At 39.9% G+C, this 22184-nt stretch overlaps 1 protein-coding gene across 7 annotated transcripts in view; it reads right to left on the reverse strand.

Moving 5' to 3' along the window:
* OSBPL8 (oxysterol binding protein like 8) overlaps positions 1-22184 on the reverse strand; it is a 351787-nt gene that overhangs the window by 57861 nt on the left and 271742 nt on the right. For all 7 annotated transcript variants that reach the window (XM_075344912.1, XM_075344911.1, XM_075344913.1 and 4 more), the window contains 5 exons: positions 6513-6583; positions 4879-4959; positions 4168-4269; positions 3808-4011; positions 3630-3714 (listed from right to left, as the gene is read on the reverse strand). In XM_075344912.1, coding sequence (XP_075201027.1) covers positions 3630-3714; positions 3808-4011; positions 4168-4269; positions 4879-4959; positions 6513-6583 — 543 coding nt within the window. The remainder of the gene's footprint in view (positions 1-3629; positions 3715-3807; positions 4012-4167; positions 4270-4878; positions 4960-6512; positions 6584-22184) is intronic.

Below are 22184 nucleotides of genomic sequence, written 5' to 3' on the forward strand. Positions count from 1 at the left end.
GTCAACCGATCAGGCATTTTCTGACTAGACGTCCATATGTGCAAAGCTTTATGGGACCCCCAAGGAGACGATGTGGGACTGCAGGAAGGGAAGATGGCCATCACGATGTGCACTGTAATGCTGGAATGGACTGCACTGGGACTCACCAGCCCAGTCAGATCGGACGTAAACCAGAGGGAAGTTGAACTGTGTTTGTTAAGCTAAGAGAAACTATAACGTGTTGGAAGATATGTGCCTGCTATCTGGATCAGAAAATTGAGAAAGACAATGAACCATGCATTAAAGAGTTGTGCTTTAAAGTGAAATGTTGGCTCCTTGTTTGTGTAAGCAGTCATCTGGTCCTGACCAGCCGACACTAATGGCAGTATGTGGCCTACATGGGATCCCAGGTCCTCACGGCCAAAGTCCACACAACCAGCCAGGACGAGGTATTTCATGTATCGTGCTGGGGCGTCCGGAATCAAGCCTTTTCCTATGACTGCTGCCTCGTGCCATTCTACAATACCATTCCACATTTGTTAAAAAGACATGAAAATTCTGCACAATTTCTTTTCCAAAATATGGATGTGTGCCGCTTAAAAATATTGCAACACTGCCTTAATTACTGGGATGTGTAAAGCCAATTCCATCCATGAAAGTGACACACCATCTGTAATATTTACGCTTATTTACAGAGGTGCTTATTATATAAGTAAACTAAGCTCCTGTCAAGATATTTATTATATCAGCTAGGATCTGATAGCCAAAGTCAATCCCCCCAAAAATCACAACTAGGTACAAGAAATAATGTGAAATTCACCAACCCTGCTCTATTTTATCCCTTTTATTTGCATCTGTATGACAATATATTAGGACATTGCTGGGGGATTTTTCATTGTTGTGCTTTAGTTTTTTTCCTCCCCTTCTTCCAAAAGATATTACTTTTCCATTGACTTAACAGTCAGATGGCTTCTTTTTTGCAGACTGAGTTATAATTTTGAATTACACCACACGTTTTCTCATGTAACATACTGTAAATCAGAAGTAGTGTTACAGCCATGTGGCTCCTGCTTTATTCCTATTTTCTTTCTTTTTTTTTTCTATTACCCGGGTGGCCAGATGCGGATAGTTACTCAGAGTTCCCTCAGAACTCTAGGCCCAGGGTTGGTGCACAGATATTGGGTATCCCATCCGGATCCGGACTTTTACACTCTGGATTCGCCCATCACTACTTGCAATTTGATTCTCCTCAACAGTACAATTATGGCAATACCAAAAACGTCCATTTTTGTTTTTATAATTTTAGTGGTGAAAAGGAATCAAAAGTTTGCAAGAAACAATTTGTGGGTTGTTTTGCCATTTTCAAACACCCGTAATGCTTTCATTTTTCGGTTGATGGAACTATGTGATGGCTTATTTTTTTGTGGGGCATGATGACATTTTTATTTACATCTTGAGATAGCTATGTTATTTTGATAGCTTGTTACAGCATTTTTTGTGGCTTTGCAGTGAACAAAAAAAAACAAACAATTTTAGTGTTCTTGAATTTTTTTGTTTCCAGTGTTTACTGATCGTGTTAATATTTTTATAGTTTGGACTGTTTTGAAAGTAGTGATAGCATATATGTATTTTTTTATTTTTGTTATTATATTTATTTTTAATGAGGCAAAAAAGGGGCGATTTGAACTTTGTAGTTTACTTTTTTTTTTAACATTTCTTAAAACATTTATTTTTACTTTTCACTGTATTTAATAGTTCCCTTAGGGTACTATTACCTGCGATCATCTGATCGCTTTTTGGATACACAGCAATTCCACAACATTGCTGTATATAGTAAAAATCTCAGTCTCCTTTGAAGCGAAGCAACATGCAGGGTTCAAAGGAACGTTGCTATGACAAGCACGGAGGTCTTCAGCAGACCCTATGCTGTCTTAGAATTAGAATCAGCAAACAATGATTACATCATGGATGTGTCCATGGTGGCTTAAAATAGCGCTCCCTGATACCAGTGCTTTTTAAAAACCGCTGTCAAAAATTATCAGCAGAAATTAACAGGTTAACAATTGTGGACTGAGCTATGCTCCACCCACAATTGTTAGTAGCTAGTCCTGGCTGTAATACACAGCCATTATTTACCGGGTATAGGGCGAGCTCACCCCACGAGTCTGCTCCATACACCCGCTTCCAACATGCACCATACACGTATGGCGGATGTGAAGGCGTTAAAGAAATCTGTCAGTTGGATAAACCCTCATAACCCGTCAGTATAAGCATGCAGGTCAAAGAAAGTTGAAAAAAATTATACTATGATATCTCCAATCTTATGTCATATTCCAGAGAAATGTATGCTTTTTTTATTAATATGCAAGTTAACTGTTAAGATCTATGCACCGGACGCAGTTGAAATCCAGAGCTTATTTTGAATGAAAGACCATGTTATCAGTGTGACACATATAATGATTGACAGTCTGTTCTCAATGCAGGGCTGTGTGTCATTATAAAGAACAGTACAGCAGAGCTGAGCTTTGTCTCATTATAAACACATCTGCAGCTCCCCTCTCATAGTGCTGTCAGCTCAGCTGCAAATCTGTTACTGATTACAACTAACACTTTTTTGGCTTCCAGTTCATAGGCAGGCAGTGTGGGGGCGGATGGACAGTACAACTGAACATTGTCTCATCACAAACATCTGCTTATCTCCGCTCAATGTTGTCAGCTCTATGCCTGATTACAATTAATACTTGTTTCGCTTCCATCTCAAAGGCAACCAGTTTGGGGGTTGAAAAAGTACAGTAAAGCAGACAGCATTGTGAGAGAAGAGCTACAGATGCAAATATGTTTGTAATGAGAAAAAGTATAGCTCTGCTGTACTGGATTAGCTATAAACATACTCAAATCTGTAGTGATATCAGGAGAGCAGACTGTCAGTCATTAATTAAAAGCCTCTCCCAGGCAATGCTCCGTTTCATTTAAAATAAACTCTGGAGGCAGATTCTCAGGGAGATCAGTGTCCGACTCATGTTTATATAAGAAAAATGTGGATTCCTCTGGAATAAGACAACATATTGCAGATATCAATGTATTATTTTAATCAACTTTTTAAGCCTTGTATTACCATGTACATGGCTTATGAGCGTTGATACTTCCAATAAATTCTCTTAAAATACTGGATAACTGTTAAGCAAAGCTGAATTGTTCATAGGTTCTATCTGCTACTGCAACTTAAAGGGGTTTTCCGGTCTAAAATCGATAAGCCTGCAGTGAGACTCTATGTGACTATAGACTTATGAATCCCCACATCGTACGCACTGTATGCTCTGATTATTCCCCAGTTTCAGAGCTCAGAATGGCGGTCACGTGGCTGCGAGTATGTGATATGCATACTCCAGGCCACATTCCGACTAGATGGGCGCGGCCTCGCTCAATGCAAATGTATTGAACAAGGAAGCAACTTCTAGTCGGATTTTGGCAGCTGACTTATTGATTTAGACTGGCCAAACCCTTTAACTACATTGAGGGGATGGGGCTGATCTACAATGCCACACAACTTGTAGACAAATGTGGCAATATTTTTAGCATAAACAGCATTTTTTTTTCTAATACTGAAAACAATTTAAGTATTCATTCCTATAGAAAATAGCACTGCTTACCATCTGATTCTGAAGCAGCTCGAATAATCAAGTAACTGCTTGGTAATGGCTGAGTAATGGATCCAACTCCTTCACCTTTAGGACCCTTGGATAAAAGGAAAGTGTTATCTAGTGTTAAACATGAAACTTGAGTTACATCACAAGTTTCCAAAAATGTTCACCGATATCTACTGCTCACCTTAACAGCCCAGATTGACTGCTCCAACGGGTGGAAGAGCTTGAAGCAGAATCCATCCTTCTTAGAGGGCCGTTCAATGATCTCACAAGCATTCAGCAGAACTGTGCCTACCCACTGTCCATTTTTTGGGGTTTTGTAGATTAAAAGGACTCCTGGCTTTAATACACACCACAATTTTGTCCAGCTTTTTAGTGTTCCCCTAATCTACATGAAAACATACATAAGGGACGATTAGACTGAAATAAGTTAAACTGTATACAACAAAGCACATGTGGTATAAGTATTTTGTCAGAAATCAAAATGTAATATTAATTTAATAAAATTATAGGTAGTGTAGGAAAATGGCTGGTCTTGTTTCACCTTAAGCCAATCGGACATGACAATAACAGATGGATCCGTGATTGTGCTGAGCAACTCTTTCGTAGCCCTCTTTTTCTCCTCCCTATAATTTTTCTTTTGCACCTGGAATAGTCAAAAAAATGTTAGTGACGAAAACAGACCTTTGCATGTTAGCAAAACTATTCAATATAAGTAGTGTCCATGTTCTGCGCCATTTACATAGTCAAAAAGATGGAATCTTTAGTAGTACCTGACAGACCTCATAAAAGTCAATGCGGTCTATCGAGCACCATTGGTGCCCATTGTACCATGAATCAGCATTGTGGCTTTCATTATAAACAAGTCTCCCTGGAAATGTTAACAAAGTCCAAAAGTCAAATAAACTTTAGAAAAAAAATCAAACAAAAAAAACGCCAAAATATTTATCAATATGGGCTTAACTAACGAAAAAAAAACAAAACAAATAGCCATAGATTACAAATAACAGTGCCCAGAAATGAACCACCATAAGTGTGCCCAGTACAGACAGTATGACTGCTGGTGGTGGCGGGAATGCACAATCATGACTCAGCTATGCTAGCGCCAATACACAGTTCACCTATTGCCTCTTCCGCAATCCCGAAACCTGAAGAAGGTCAGGAATACTCCTGTGGCATATCTCTACCTTGTAAAACAAGTGTGCTGTGAAAATAGTCATATCTACAAGTTGTCAAACTGCAATATATAACTTACCTTGAGAGACTCTTTTTTTGTAAGTTTGCTTGAGGCCGCAGCAATGTCCTTTTCAGATCCATTGTATAATTTAGACTCTGACTACAAATAACATAAAAAGCTCATTATTTGAGTCTGCATTAATTCTCTCTTTTTCCTGCGTTATTTATAAGGTTCTGAGATGCTGAGATTTTAGGGATTGGGTTGTTTTGTACGATTCTTTCACTTTGGAGGCACTAGAACAGTCTCTGCGCCTCCCTAACATGTTCAGGGAAGACCGTTGATACTAGTGGTTTTGTCTTAGGGTAGTTTCATACTTGCGTTTTTTTCCTCCAGTTGCAATCCGCAGTTTTGGAAAACAGCGAAATCCGTTAACGGATTCCGCTGCTTCCAATAGACTTGTATGGATGACGGATTGCGACTGATGGACCTGGGTTGCTTCCTCTGGCCGACGCTGCGTTGCTTCCTCCGGGTGGAAGGAACACAGCATGTAGCATTTTTTCGTGCGTTAAAATGACACAGAGCGGCGGATTCTGTCGCCGTTCGTTGTTTTTATAATGGATGCCAATGGTGATGGATTCCGTTAGAATCCGTCATTTGACGGGTTCCATTAATGCATCCGTCTTTACACAACTGCGCATGCCCAGATGTGTAAAGTCAAGAAAAAAAAACAAACTATAACGGATTCCGTTTTGTTGTACGATCCGTTGCATCCGTTGTGCCACTATATGCAACGCATCCGTTGCATCCGTCACACAACGCAATGCAACGGATGCCGTTCAACGCAAGTGTGAAAGTAGCCTTAAAGGGAATTTGTCAGCAGGATTCCTTGTCCCAAACTATTTATATGTGCATGTAGCTCTTTCAGAGATAAGTTTGGCAATACATGTCCAGTCCATTCCCCAATTACTTAGAAATCAGCGTTTCAGCTGATATGCAAATATGGCTGAATAAACTATACTGCTCAAAAAAATAAAGTGAACACTAAAATACCATTGTGCGGTTTAAGTGTTCCCTTTATTTTTTTTGAGCAGTATATTTTAGATCTAAAGCCTCTGTCACTCCAGCTCTTATCTGCTCAGCACAGTCTTCTCCTGCTATATGCTGTGTGATTTCAGACAATGGAGTCATCAGTCAAGCAGGAAGAGGCGGCGATGTGTGGGGACTAGAGCTGGAGTGCCACAGGATTCAGATCTACAGCCTCATTTGCATATTAATTCAAAGGCACATTTCTTAGTAACGCAGGCATGAACAGGCCATGTAAATGTATTGCTGAGCTTGTCTTTGAAAGAGCTACATGTCCATTTAAATAGCTTATAGTGTGAAATCCTGGTACAGATTCCTTTTAAACAGTGAATTTATAGAACTATTCTTCAGAGAAAGGAGAATATACAGGTGACCATATAGGCCTTGTTTTCACAGGTAGGCATAAGCACATGAGCACAATAGGCATCTCATTCCCCCACAGAGTCAATTACTCGAAACTACAGCAACCTATGCAACCCTATTCCAACATCTATAGTAACAATGTACAAAACTGCTGGTAAACATTACCTATATATACATTGTTAGCATTACTAGTCTAAATATGATGTGATGTAAAATAATTCTGCTGTTTATCAAGGTGACCGAAATGCGTGCCTGAAAATGATTACCTTGCTTTTGGACATGGAGTGAGAAGAATCATCTTTGTTTTGCAAGACCTCATCTTTTCCTCTATCAAAACCTAGAAAGAAAAAAAAAAGGTGCTGAACTAGTACATGATAATAAAAATAAAAAGCTAACTACCGTATGAATAGCTCCGGACAACACCTAAAAAGTGAAATTATTCATGAATTATGAGACTTAACAAGAATTAGAAAGTCAGAACCCAGAGCAATTTCTAAACTAAGAAAAATGCACACAACCAAGGGCAATATTGTTATAAGTTGGGGACGACCCATCCAAAATGGGGAGGAAGAAAATAAAAACACTGTTACAATATTATATTTCTGCTCATTTGCAATTCCCTCTTGGGCATTTCACATCCATCTGATCAACTGATGCAATTAGGCTGCTTTCACACTACATTTTTTTAGCATGCGTCATGAACTTTTTTTTAACGCAAAAACGGATCCAGTGCAAATGCGTTTTCATTTCAATGCATTTGCAATGGACTCGCGTCAACATGCGTTTGCGTGCGTTATAGTGAGGATCCAGCGATTTGCAGTTTTTTTTAACTTTTTTCAAAAACGCTACTTGTAGCGTTCTTGAGCTGCGTCCAAATACTGTTTTTCACTGGATCCTGACTATACTGCACGCAACCGCATGTGAACGCTGGCATGCTGATAGACAGGATCCTGCTTGCTCTACTGAGCATGCCCAGAAACCAGCCTCGGATGATCAGTCCCTCTTTCCCCCTCCCTCCCTCCCTGTCTCCCCCGCCTGAGAGCGGCGGATGCTCGTAACCAAGGTAAATATCAGGTAACCAAGCAAAGCGCTTTGCTTAGTTACCCGATGTTTACCTTGGTTACATGTGCAGGGAGCAGGCAGCCCAGCTCCTAGCAGCTATGGATGCTCGTAACCAAGGTAAATATCGGGTATCCAAGCAAACCACTTCGCTTAGTTACCCTATGTTTACCTTAGTTACGAGCCTCGGCAGCTGTCAGATGCCGGCTCCCAGTCTATCACGTTCAGTTCCTCTCACTCCCGATCACATGACTTCAATGCCCGCCCATAAACTTCAAGTGGCAGGATCCTGCAAAATAACACATGCGTTTGCATGCGTTTCTCTTTGTTAAAACAGGATCCACTATTACAGCAAAAAAACGTTTATGACGCATGTTAAAAAAAACGTAGTGTGAAAGCAGCCTAAATGACAATGACATGTGAGACCTTAAAACAAAACTACTGTACATTATTTTTCATATGGCGTCCAACACTAAAAAGTTAGAAATTGCAAAATACCAAAATGGAAAGGTCTAATTTCTGTTCTCTAATGTTGGACACCTGGAGGCTACAGTTTAGGAAATCTAATAGAGACACATAAAAGCCTGTGTGAACGTAGGCTAAGGGTTAATGATGCTTTCAGATCCAGTAAATCGTGCACATGTCACTTGTTTTCCCTCTCACTTGCAAGGAGGTTCTCTGGGGGTTATCCACACTGGTGAAATGTAATGTCAGCACAACCAGGGAGCACCGGAGGGACACAAACATCTATTATGAGGAAAATCACCTCTCCAGAGTGCAGCAGATTCAGACCATGTGTTGCACATAATTGCAGAACCTGAATTGCACAATAAGAATGACTGTCAGACCATGGCAGAGCTCAGAAATATTACATTGGGTGAAACAAAGGTAAAACCTACTGAATATACCCAAATTAAAAGCGTTAGTCTCATATTCATAGGTGGCCATTTGTAAAAACAAAGCACTCTTGCAATGCAATATTTACTAGATTTTTCAGCCGATCTTGGGTATTAACACTTTTTTTTCTGTACAGTTCATAGTCTAAAAAGCTAACCACTGCTGCAACCAAGCCGGTAAGAACTGCACTGGATTAGGAGCCAACAGAGTGCTCCAGCAATCCTGGTCATCTTCAAAGCAGCCGCTCAATAGGCGGCTGAATATGTGCAGTGCTTACAAGCTCCTTTCTATTGAGTTTGTAAGTGCTGCTTTGAAGCCAATCAGGATGGCTAGAGCACACTCTGCGCTCCTAATCCTGGCTAGTTTCAGAAAAGCTCTTCAAAGCAAGATGGCCACAGTGGTTGGTCTTCTAGGAAATTAACTGTAAAGGAAAAAAAAGTGTTAGTTCTCAAGAACAGCGGCAAATTTTAATATACAATAGGTTTCAAAAGTGCTTGTATTTCACGAGTACTATCACCTCTGAATATAGGAATAACCCATCCCAATGCTGTAACATTAAAGTACCACTCCACCCAAAAATACATTTCATCAATTGATGTTGTCCAATTGCACTGCTACAATATTTAGGCTGTGTGCCCACGGGAGCTTGCTTCTGCGTATTTTGCCGCGGAGAACCTGCGGATTTATCTGGATTTTCCAGATAAATCCGCAGGTTTCAGCAAGTACAGACACTCCCCATGTTATCCTATGGGACATGGGGAGTGCTGTGTCCACGCTGCGGAATGTGCTGATGCGGAATATGCTGCGGATGTCCCGCAGCCGCACATAACTGCATGTCAATTATTCTTGCGGATTTACCTGCGGAAATCCCGGAGCTCCACTATGGAGATAGAGGCCGGGACGTCCGCAGGTAAATCGCATGAAAGTCTGCAGGTTTACCGCAGCTATATTGCTGTACTACCGCAGCTAAAAAATAGCTGCGGCTGCCGGCGGGCAGCTGCGGGAAACCTGCAGCCGTACCTGCGGATATATTCGCAGGTACGAGCTCCCATGGGCACATATAGGCTATACATTGTTTGTATTTTCTGCTGCCCACTAAATTGATGGTCAAACACAGATACATGATAGATAGTCATACACAGAGTAATTATCAAATTATGCTAAATTGAAATATTGTATACTAATGCTCGTGGTAGATACACCATATCTCCCTGTGGGACATTTAAAGGGAATCTGTCACCTGGTTTTTGCCATCTAATCTGAGAGCATGCTGTAGAGACTGAGATCCTGATTCCAGCGATGTGTCACTTACTGGGCTGCTTAGTGTAGTTTTGATAAAATCACTGTTTAATCAGCAGTAGATTATCATTAGAGGACTACTTGGCCTGCTGCCTGCTAGTCCAGCATATTCATAAGCGCTGTATAACTGCTAGATCTGCAGCAGAGAAAACTGATTTTATTAAAATAACAGCAAACAGCTCAGTAAGTGACATCACTGGAATTAGGATCTCTGTCTCTACATTATGCTGCTCTCAGATTGGGGAGCAAAAACCTGGTGACAGATGCACTTTATGTCTGAACAAACCACAAATCTTACATGCTGCCATTTTTCACAACATTTTTTGGGTACATGCCGACGATAAGTGTTTGCAGTGTTTTGCATGCAGCGTTTTCACTGTGTCTAAAACGCTGCATTGTACAGTACGAGCACAGTGGATTGGGATTTATAGAAATCTCACGTCCACTGTGCGTGTACGGCTTGCAGCAAAAACGGACCTGTGGTGCGGCTTTCCGAGCCACAAGCATGTCAATTCTTTGCTGCGGAGTTTCAAGCGTCCTCCATTGGGAGAACACAAGTGAGAGACCGCAGCGCACCGAACCCCGATAGTGGGCACGGTCTCCTGCGTTCTTCTATTGAGGAGACTCGCAGTCGCGCAGGTCAGGACCTGCCACATCCAGGACGCAATGAGGTCATTCCATGGTAACTTACGCTACTTTCACAAGCCAAAAACTGAGTTAATAATGGCTACAGACTACTCTTTGAAGGCAGGCACAACAACGAGTGAATGTATATTGTACATTGAACTATTCACAATAGATTTCAACAGAGTTTGATTTTTGAAGAATAGAAATTAAATACAAAATACAATGTTATTACTTGGTAACTTACGTTTCTTTTGTGTGTAACGTAAGTTACCATGGAATGACCCAATGGGTCCTGATCGTGTGCACGTACCCTTACTGTGATTTCGAATACCATGCATTTCTTTTGTGTCCTGAGAAAACCCACTTTGGGGCATATTTGCAAAAGATCCAAAGCTTTGATGTCTGTTTGAAAAAAAGCAATATACAGTACCTATACCAGTAATGTTCAACTATTGAATTTTGCTACTGTTAGGGCTCAGTATGGCATTAGTTTGATATAATCACATCAATAGGAACTCTGGACTTAACATATCAATAGCTATTATAATTTATATAGCGCTAACGCATTCCAAGACAGATATTGGGCTGTATATTAAAGTCTTTAATGGCTTTATATGGCTTTGTAACTACTTGGTGACATCATCCTAATACATTATACTAGGGTTCACATTTACAGGACAAGTCAGATGCTCATTTCTTGTATTTATAAAAGGAGACAATTAACGTCAGTTATATAATGTCAAGCAGACAACCAGGACTATCATTACACAAACACCAGTAACAAAAAATAAAAAAGAAACAGGCGGCCGTTTTCAACATCACATAAATCCGGTAAGCTCAAGCTATTTTGTGTGGTCAGAATTCACTTGTTAAATGTCTCTAAATGCTATGATCCACGACTAGTGTTGAGCGGACCCGGACTGGAAAAATCCGGCTCTGCGCGGTTTCATTGGTAGATCCGGGTCCGACCCGGATGCGGGATTCCGGGTGCACGATCCAGATTCGGCAATAATTATTATTTCTCGCTCTCTCTCGCACTCTCTGGATTGCGCTCCTCATTGACATATATTGGCCCGGATTCCGGATCGGATCTCGGACTTCCTTGTCAACCCGCCACTGATCTGCCGGACCCGGATTATTAGCAATCCTCTCAACTCTATCCACGACCCAAAAAATAGTATTTTATGTAAAGGTAATAAAAGAAGAAAAAAGAAGAGGAAAGAAGAACGGGCAAACAAATTTAGTTTCAGTTGTAGGTCTCAATTGTAAAATGCAGATTTTTATGCAACACTTATTACTAGAGCCCAGGAATTTCTGATATATGCAGAGCTACGGTATTCTTAAAGGTGCCTTAAAGGGGTTGTCCTCTACTAGGTTAACCCATTCTCAATCCCCATGTTTGGCCCCATAATTAAAGTAAAAAAGTTTATACTCACCTCCCATGCCGACAATGTTCTAGTGATGTCAGCCCTGGCTTTCCAGGTGCTCGCGTGAGGTTGTGAAGTCAAGTGAGCCTTGAGACCAATTACCACTAGCTTCTCTCTCCCCATCTTCGGATGTATGAGAAAACAACAAGAAGAGAACCACCGACCGCAGCTCTCACTTACTGTTGATTAATCACAAGTTCAAAAGGCGAGAGAGAGAAGAATTGGGCCCGGGGCTCACTGGACTTTACAACTTACAACCTCACATGAGCCCTGAGAACACGAGTGCCGACACCTCTAGAACGGCGCCGGCACAGGGGGAATATAAACTTTTATATTGTGTAAAGGGGCCAAACATGGGGAATGAGAAGGGGTTGTTCGGGTAGTGGAAATCGCTTTTAAAGACTCCCATGTGAAAATAAAGAATGACAATACGGTAACTACAAGTGTTATTTTAATATATAACGTATTTACACTTTTAAAAGGAACCTGTTGAATATGCCAAAACTCCCTGCCTAACCAGCCCTGTATAATGTAAATTACTAAAATCAATGTTTTTTTAATGTAAAAAAAAAAATTAAAAAAAAATGATAAAGTGCGCTGTTCCTATGCTAAATAGGCCTTTGACTAGAAGGGGAGTGGTTTACCTAGACTAGTCGGCTCCCTTTCCATGTTCTCTTACCCCTGTGGGAGTGATAACAGGATTTCCATGAGCTGGCGGCATTGCAGTCTCTGGAATTCATACCCATTTTGACAGGGTCAGTTCACCTCCGAAGCTGAGTATACGCATCCTGACTTCAGAGAGATACACTGTGCCCAAAAAAAACAGCTCCTGCACTTCCGCTCATGCGCAGTACACTCGGCTTCTGAGGCGCACTGACGCTGACGAAATAAATTGTGTGCATGCGCAAGATTTCCTGGACATGGAATGATGCCAGCTCGTGGTAATCATGTTATCACAACCACAGGGGCTGATAACATGGAAAGAGAGCTGACTAGTCTGGGGAACTAATGCTCCATCGACCAGTCACAGCCCTAATTAGCATAGGAACAGCACACTTTATAAATGCTTTTTAAAACATTGATTTTAGTAAATAGCATAAAATTAAAACAAACAATTTAAATCCAGTACATATGAAAATATTTTATCACTCAAATTTGCTTCTTTCTCCATCAGAATTGATCAGTCATTATCAAAATTCTCAATTCTGAAGTAAAATCTGTATTCAGTGAAGACTTTCCTATTACTGATATAGGAGATGGCAGTTGTTACTGATGAGATTCTATGATTTTGGGAGGAGGAGGAGCTAGAAGGAGGAGCCAGAGGCAGAGCTCCGCCCTCCCTATTCTAGCTACATTGAATCTCATTAGTAACAACTCCTGATAAGATATATTACAAAGTCGCTTATTTTCATGTGTGCCATGAAATAAAAATTAAAACAATGGTTACGCTTTAAGATTTGTGTAAAACTGGGCAATATAATGGCCACCAATATTCGGCATCACCAGGCATCAATTATGGTGGACGATTAACACAGATAAATGCTATACAGTGGCATGTAAACGTTTGGGCACCCCTGTTACACATTTCCTTCGCATGTTCACAAACAAAAAAATATTTTTTATATTTTAAAAATGTCAAAAAGGAAACTAGGCCAAAGCAAAAGTTTGCACACCCTTGGAGATTTGTGTGCTCAGATAACTTTGACCAAGGTTTCACACCTTAATTAGCCTGTTAGGGTTATGGCTCAGTTACTATTAATTGCTAGGAAAGGTCAGGTGATGTAAATTTCACAGCTTTATAAAAACCCAGGCTCCTCTAGAGCCTCGTGCCTTTAAACAGCAGCCACGGGTTCTTCTAAGACGCTGTCTAGCACTCTGAAAATGAAAATGGTGGAGGCCCACAAAGCAGGGGAAAGCTATAAGAAGATAGCAAAGCATTTACAGTGGTGGTGAAGATAAGGTCTGGAAGACCAAGCAAAATTTCTGTGAGAGGTACTCGTAGGATTGCTAGAGGCAAATCAGAACCCCCGCTTGAATGCAAAAGACCTTCAGGAACATTTAGCAGACTCTGGAATTGTGGTACATTGTTCTACTGTTCAGAGACATCTGCACAAATATGGCTTTCATGGAAGATTCATCAGAAGAAAACCTCTCCTGTGCCCTCACCATAAAATTCAGCATCAGAAGTATGCAAAATAACATCTAAACAGGCCTGATACATTTCAGAAACTATTCCGGTGGACCGATGAGGTTAAAATAGAACTCTTTGGCCCCAATGATTAAATGTACGTGAGGAGAAAAAAAAGGGCACAAAATTTCAGAAAAAGAACATATTGCCAACCGTTAAGCATGGGGGTAGATCAATCATGCTTTGGGGCTTGTGTTGCACCCAATGGCACGGGAACATTTCACAGGTATAAGGAATAATGGACTCAATGAAATTTCAACAAATTCTTGATGCAAACATAACACCTTTAGTAAAAAAAGCTGAATTTGTATAGAGAGGATGGATTCTACAAATGGGTAGATTCTAAACACGTCAAAATACACAAAAGACCACCTCAAAAGACGCAAGCTTAAGGTTTTAACAATGTCCCTCACAGTCACCTAATCTGAATATCATTGAAAATCTGTGGCTAGACCTCAAAAGAGCAGTGCAAGACGACCCAGGAATCTCACAGAACTGGAAGACTATTCCAAGTAAGAATGGATGAAAATCCCTCAAACAAGAATTAAAACACTCTTGGCTGCTACAAAAAGCGTTTCAAGATGAGATACTTGCAAAGGGGGTGATAATGGTACTACCATGCAGGGTGCCCATCCTTTTACATCAGCCTATTTTCCTTTTAATTTAAAAATGTAAAAGACAAAAATATATTTATTTTTTTGCCTAAAATACAAAGGAAATGTGTGATCTTTAGCTTTACGCCTTTTAGAGATCATTTTATCTTTACTTGCTTAACTATTCACAATAACAGTAATGTTGACCGGGGTGCCCAAAGTTTTGCATGCCACTGTATGTTTTTTAGCACTAAAAAAAATACTTTATAATGTAGATTGACAGCTAAAAAAATATTGGGGTCAAAATAAGAATTAAACGCAATACTGTCCTGAATAAGAAACACGGAATATTCCAAGAATGTGAGGAGTCAGGGTGCTCGTATCACTGTGGAAGGCAGACAATGCCCATCTATGTTACGGGAAGAAAAGAAAAATCACACTGGCAAAATATGAAAATCGTTTTCACTCCCTGACATTTACAAAGGGCATCCAAACAACGCTATTTATTGAGACAGTCCTTCATTTAGCAACACATTTTCATGTAATTCGCATGCCATCCTATTAGAAGTGCTGAGCACAGAAAATCCTTACGTTGGAGAGTATCCAAAGAACTGTAACTGAAAACAAAATAGTGTAATCTGCAAAACCTAAATTTAAGCAGTAAAATTAGATACACAAACGTATGATGTACTTAAAACGTAAAAACTCTGGCGTGGCTGTGGGTAACCCTAGTCTTACACATTCCACAGACGGAGGTCCAGGAGGATACGTAGATTGGTCTGGCAGCATTCTTACAGTAGACAGTCAGTGGTCACCACTTATTTACGTCTCCTGGTATTATAAGGCTGGAAGACCAGTTTAAGAGTAAAGAAAGGGTTTTTTTTAACTCCACTTTAATGGGATCCAGTCTAAATTTGGCTAAATATAGTTGTTAAATGCATCACACATATTTATGGAAGCAGTGGTGTAGTATCTAAAATTACCGGTAGATTAGATTAAAAGGTTTTGCAAGTGCAACAGATAGCTGTAACGATACAAGTAACCATAGATCATACCGGTTTCGAGCTAGCGATAATTTACTGGTGGTTACAAGATATTGAGACGTGCAAGGTCTTAGAATGTACATCCACTGTTAAAACAGATCTGTCAGCAGATATGTGGTATAACACACACAGACAGTATGAAATACCAACAGGCTCACAGATATCAATGAACTAGGTTTTAAAAACTGTTGAACTTGGGGAGAAATCCACTGGGTGGCTTTACGGAAACGTCTCTTGATTAAAAGGTCTCTACTAAACTGTATACAGGGAAGAAAAGCTAAGGCCCCTTACACACATCAGTTGAATTTTGAAAAAAAAAAACGGATCTGGCGAATAATGCCACTAAATGCATTTTTTTCTCAGACTTATATTAGCGATGGATGGCCTCATGCTTCATCCGTCGTCCGATGGATCCGTAGAAAATGTATTGTCCGTCGGACAGAGATGACAAAGTAACGTTTTTTGTCTACATTGAAAAAAACAGACAGCGACGGACCCGTCGCCGTCCGTCGTTTGGTAGAATGGAAGCCTATGGGCGCAGGCTCCGATGTAATCTGTCAAACGATGGAATCCGGTGACTAATACGTTTTTTTGTTTTTTTTTAACTGAGCATGCTCATATGGGGTGTAAAAACAATGTTGGGCTGAAAAAAACTGAGGCGATAGATCCGTTTTTTCGACGCATCCGTCGTATCAGTTTTTCCACAATCTACAATGGATCCATCGATCCAACGGATTGTGACTGGCAAAAAAACTGATGTGTGAAAGGGGCCTTAGAGAAGAGCGACCCTGAGGATAATTCTCCTCAAGCTCAGCACTTTTAAAAAGTCATAACAATGAAGCATGTTAGAATCTTGGTGTGCCAGTCATTAGGAAAGAATGGTTTACACACTGATCTCAGAAACAAAACCGAAAGCAGAAAAGACCCCTCATTGTGGCAACTGGAGAAAGCTGGAACTGTGTCATTTACATCCTCATGTTTGCAAAGGATGTGACATTTTTGTATCAGAAAACTGAATTTGAGCTGCTAAAGCTATTTTAAAGAAATTAATCAACTAGCATTTAAATTAATTAATCTGGAGCACCTTACTCAGCGGAATCTGAATCAAAACTGGCATGCAACCTGTCAATCTTGATAAATTCTCCTTGCCAGGCTTTTATTGATCACAGCTACCAATAGGACTGACTTAACATTTGACTTTCATAACATACAGTCATTGGAAAAATTAAGTACACCCCATGAATTGTATTGTTTGATATATCAGGACTAAAAAAAAAAAAAAAGAATTGTGAGCCCTTGCGGGCAGGGTCTTCTTCCCCTGCACCAGTCTGTGCCTTGCATTGTTCATGATTATTGTAGTTGTCTATGTATGTCCCCCTTTTTCACATGTAAAAGTGCCATGGAATGAATGGCGCTAAAATAATAAATAATAATACAGAAACATCAGGTTGTTTAAAAGGTCTTAAAATTAGGTAAACACAACCACAACTGACCAACACATGACAGATTACACTAGACAATTATTTACCTAAACCATGGGCTAAAAGGCAGTATGTCAAGGAAGTCAGCCTGGGAGATCACACAGATATCCCACCAATTTGCCACAAACAGCATTCCACTGCCTTCAATCGACAGGACAATTCACAATTGACCGACGATTGATGGACAAAGCGATGGCTTCCTTCAACTAGGCCAATGGTTATTTGACGTTTTTACAGTGAACGAATAATATATAAACACCCAGTTCTAACCCATGGAATATACAGTCATGGCCTAAAGTGTTGGCACCCTTCAAATAGTCCCACAAAATGAAGTACTTCTCTCAGAAAATGATTTGCAGTTACATGTTTGGTCATACACGTGTTAACTTCCTTCATGTGTATTAGAACAACAAAAAAAAGGATAGAGGACAGAAGGCAAATCGGACATTTCACACAAACCTCAAAAATGGTGAGAACAAAATGTTTGCCATCGTTCCAAAATTGTGGGTAAACATCTTTGTTTCAAGCCTGTGATGCTCATTGAATGTGACCTGTGGCAAGTCAAAGGTGTGGGCAAAATGAAAATCACATCTGAAACCACATAAAAAGGGGAAGTTAACTCAAACTTTGCATTGTGTGTGCCACAATAAGCGTGGAAAGCAGAACAAGAAGAGAGCTGCCTGTGAACCTGAGAACTAAAATTGTTGAAAAATATCAACAATCTCAAAGTTACAAGTCCATCTCTAGAGAGCTTGATGTTCTTTTATCCACGGTGCGTAAAAAGTGTACAACTCATGACACTGTAGCTAATCTCCCTGGATGTGGAGGGCAGAGAAAAATTGATGAAAGGATGCAACACAGGCAAGTCTAGATGTAGATAAACAGCCCCAATCAAGTTTCAAAGAAATTCAAATCTTTCATGCAGGCTCAGGGTGCATCAGTGTCACTGCAAACTATCCGTCGACATTTGAATGAAATTAAACGCTATGGCAGGAGACCAAGCAGGACCCCACTGCTGACACAGAGACATTAAAAAAAGCTTGACTGTAGTTTGTCAAAATGTATGGAAGTAAGCCAAAATCCCTCTGAGAAAGCATCAGATGAGACCAAGATAGAGCTTTTTGGAAAAGCACAGGAGTCTACTGTTTACCAAAAACAGAATGAAGCCTACAAAGGAAATAACAGTACCTACAGTCAAATATGGTGGAGGTTCAAAGATGTTTTGGGGTTGTTTCGCTGCCTCTGGCATTTGTAGGGCAAAGCAACATGAAAACTGAACAGTACCAAAAGATTTTCGGTTTCAAATAGTGCCCAGTGTCAGAAAGCTGGGTTTGCGTATTATGTCATGGATCTTCCAGCAGGACAATGACCCCAAACATACTTCAAGAAGCACCAGAAATGGATGGAAACAAAGCGCTGCACAGTTCTGAAATGACCAGCAATGAGTACGGATCTAAATCCCAATGAACACCTGTGGAGAGATCTTAAAATTTCTGATGGGAGATGGCACCTTCAAATATGAGAGAGATGGAGCAGTTTGCAAAAGGAGAGTGGTCTAAAACTCTGGTTGAGAGGTGTAAGAAGCTTGTTTATGTTTATAGAAAGTGATTAATTGCAGTTATTCATTCCAAAGGGTGTGCAACCAAATATTAAGTTAATGGTGCCAACAATTTTGTCCAGTCCATTTTTGGAATTTCATGTGAAATTTTGTCCAATTTGCCATTTTTACCTCAGTCTTTTTGTGTTGTATCAAAACACACAAAAATAATAAACATGTGCATGAAAAAACATGTGCAATTGCAATAAATTTCTGGAAGAAATACTTCATTTTCTGGAACATTTTAAAGGGTGCCAACACTTTTGGCCATGACTGGATATGTACTTCAGTATGGTCACTGCCCCACAAGCCTACAAAATTAGGTGCCACCACAAACTGTTTACAGAGTCTAATTGGACACCTGGTAATGTATGACCTTAGGAGGCTTCAGTTCTGCAGTTTATAGAGCAACAGAAATTATTTATATTACATATATAAAATGTAATACCTTTGAGGGCAGTGTTTATAAAAAATATACAAAAAATATTACAAAAAGGGACAAAACATTAGTGTATAGAGTTAGATAAAATAAAAAGCATTAACAGAAGTACATGACTTCTGGTCGCAAGAATGGTACAATTTTTTTTATTGAAATATTGGCTAATCCGACAGAAAACTGCAACTGCCAGCGTTGGACACTGACGAAAACTAAGAACCTGTATTTATTAACCCCTTCACAAAGTAGGACGTATATATATAAATAAATATATAAATAAATTATATATATATATATATATATATATATATATATATATACACACATACACACACACACACATACATATATACATACATACATACACACACATCCTAAGTCTCCTCCCTCCAGTTACCGCGAGCTTGGTCATCCCCGTGCGTCTGCTGATCTGATCAACAGACATGTGCAGCTAACATTAGATTGCGCTGTCAACACAACACTTTTGATTTTGCTCTCATTTTTCATGAGCTGAACTTAAAACCCTAAGGCTTTTTCTATGTACACAAAAGGCCTTTTTCTCTCAAATATTGTTCACAAATTTGTCTAAATCTGTGTTAGTGAGCACTTCTCCTTCGCTGAGATAACCCAGGCACCTTACAGGAGTTGCATATCAAGATGTTTATTAGACTGTTTATTAGACAGCATGATTATTGCACAGGTGTGCCTTTGGCTGGGCACAGTAATAGGACACTCAAAAATGTGCAGTTTTATCATACAGCACAACGACTATGATGTAAGTTTTGAGGGAGCAAACAATTCACATGCTGACTGCAGGAATGTTCACCAGAGCTGTTACCCGTGAACTGAATGTTCATTTCTCGGCCATAAGCAGTCTCCAAAGGTGTTTCGGAGAATTTGGAAGTACATCCAACTGGCCTCACAACTGCAGACCACGTGTAACCACACCAGCCCAGCCCTCAGCATGAGACCGGCCACCCTGACAGCTGCTGCAACAATCAGTGCATAACCAAAGAATTTTTGCACAAACTGTCAGAAACTTTCTCAGGGAAACTTATCTGCTGCTCAGCGTCCTCATCGGGGTCTCTACCTGATTGCAATTCATTGTTGCAACCGACTTGAGGTGGCAAATGCTCACATTCGATGGTGCCTGGCACATTGGAGAGATGTTCTCTTCACGGCTGAATCTTGGTTTGCACTATACAGAGCAGATGGCAGACTGGGAAATGGTCACACCAAATACTCACTGGTTTTCTGACTGCCCAATAGTGTAGACCTACACATTTTAGAGTGGCCTTTAATTGTGGCCAGCTTAAGGCACACCTGTACAATAATCATGCTGTTTAATCAGCATCTTGATATGTCACACCTGTGAGGTGGATGGATTATCTCAGCAAAGGAGAAGTGATCACTAACACAGATTTAGACAAATTTGTGAAAAATAGTTGAAAAAAGGCCTTTTGTGTGCATAGAAAAAGTTTTAGATCTTTGAGTTCAGCTCATGTAAAGTGTTCTGTTTATATTTTTGTTCAATATAGATAAAAATCTTAAAATATTGCCATAAAAATAAGATTCTAAAGTATGGTCAGAAGATTACAAACACCACACAGAAGTCTTAAGGCATTTGGTTATAGTGCACTTCAGTTACGGAGATGGCCTTGATCCTGATTACAATAAGAAAGTACTTAGCTGGAGGAATTAACTACAATGTGCTGACATGAAGATTACATCATATTATAAGGAGAAAACAAAAACATACGCACATGGCCCAATCAGGCAAATTACATTATACAAGTAATGTGATAGGAAATCGAATGTATCATGTTGTCTACTAGACACTGAAATGGCCCAGATTGTATCTGATGGACAAGATTATAAAAAGATCGGACAATGTTATACAACACTCCCTAAAATTCTTACTTTACTTGTAAGTATAATTTATCGTACACGGTGGCCACATACATGAGAGAAGTAGGTTGACGACTGATCATTGGTTGATGACTGCTCGCCTGGGTAACAATTGTTTTGCTATCGGAGCGACACACTTTTTAGTCTATAACGGTTGTGCCAATCATTCAAACTGCCCATATATATATATATATACACAACTGCATTAGGCGAAGGGTGAACTAGTATTGTAACTGATTAGCGAGTTTCGAAATACTCCAATTCGCGATACTCATAACAAATACTGTCTAATATGCATTAGTAACAGTAAGCAGAATACCACACTATTCGTGCAAGTAGCGAATAGTACGGCATTCGGGTTACTCATTACTTTGCAAGTTTTTCTCCATTGACTTGCATTGCACATGGTATTTGGAACAAATACGCGAGGATTAGACAGTGCTCGTTATGAGTACTGCGACTCCGAGAATTTCGAAACTCGCTCATCATTAATTGTAACATAAAAGATCTTTCATCAAACTATTGGATAACATTTTTTAAACGCAACCAATGTAAAGAAAAACTTAATCCAACAAACATTAGTTTTTCCTAAAATTATCCATTTTTGTGAATTTTTGGTCTAATGTGTACAGGCACATTTAGATAACAGTTGGATAGAGGTTTCTTCTGACTACCCCTCCTTCCACCCCATTACACATGCATGACTCAGCTGATGTGGATGTGTTTTCAATGGCGAGAGATAGTAGTTTAACATGTCTGATGTTGATCTTTCAGACATCTTTGAAGGAGAGTTTGGGGGTCCCACACACAACAAATAGTTAGCTATTCCTGACAAAATCAACAGATTCATGAAACTGCAATCTAATGTGTATAGGGGCCTTAAGACGTGGTTGGAAAAAAACAAAAATGCATTTATAACTCACAGCTGATAACTACAGGGTGGGCCATAAATATAGATACACCCTGATAAAAATGGAAGTGGTTGCTGATATCACCTTACCGTTTGTAGCATATTAGTACATGGGAGGGGCAAAATATTTGAGGCCGGGTGACGCCCAATGGAGGCCATCTTCAAACCTGCCATTTTTAATTCAACTTTATTCTTTTTTATCAAGGTGTATCCATACTTATGGCCCAACCTGTATATAGGGAATCAAAGTAGTGAGACCTACTGCAAAAAGACATTTATCACATATCCTGTGAATAGGTGCCAAGCACCCTTAGGCTATGTGTCCACGGTAGAATGTACCTGCGTATTTTTCTGCATGAAAATCCGCGACTTTCGCGGCAAATCCGCACCTTATTTTTGCCGCGGATTTGTCGCGGATTTACCGCGGATTACCGCTATTTTGCCGCGGATTTTGATGCGGATTTTTTTTTTTC

The sequence above is a fragment of the Anomaloglossus baeobatrachus genome, chromosome 4 (genome assembly GCF_048569485.1).
Source record: "Anomaloglossus baeobatrachus isolate aAnoBae1 chromosome 4, aAnoBae1.hap1, whole genome shotgun sequence".
Classification (NCBI taxonomy): domain Eukaryota; kingdom Metazoa; phylum Chordata; class Amphibia; order Anura; family Aromobatidae; genus Anomaloglossus; species Anomaloglossus baeobatrachus.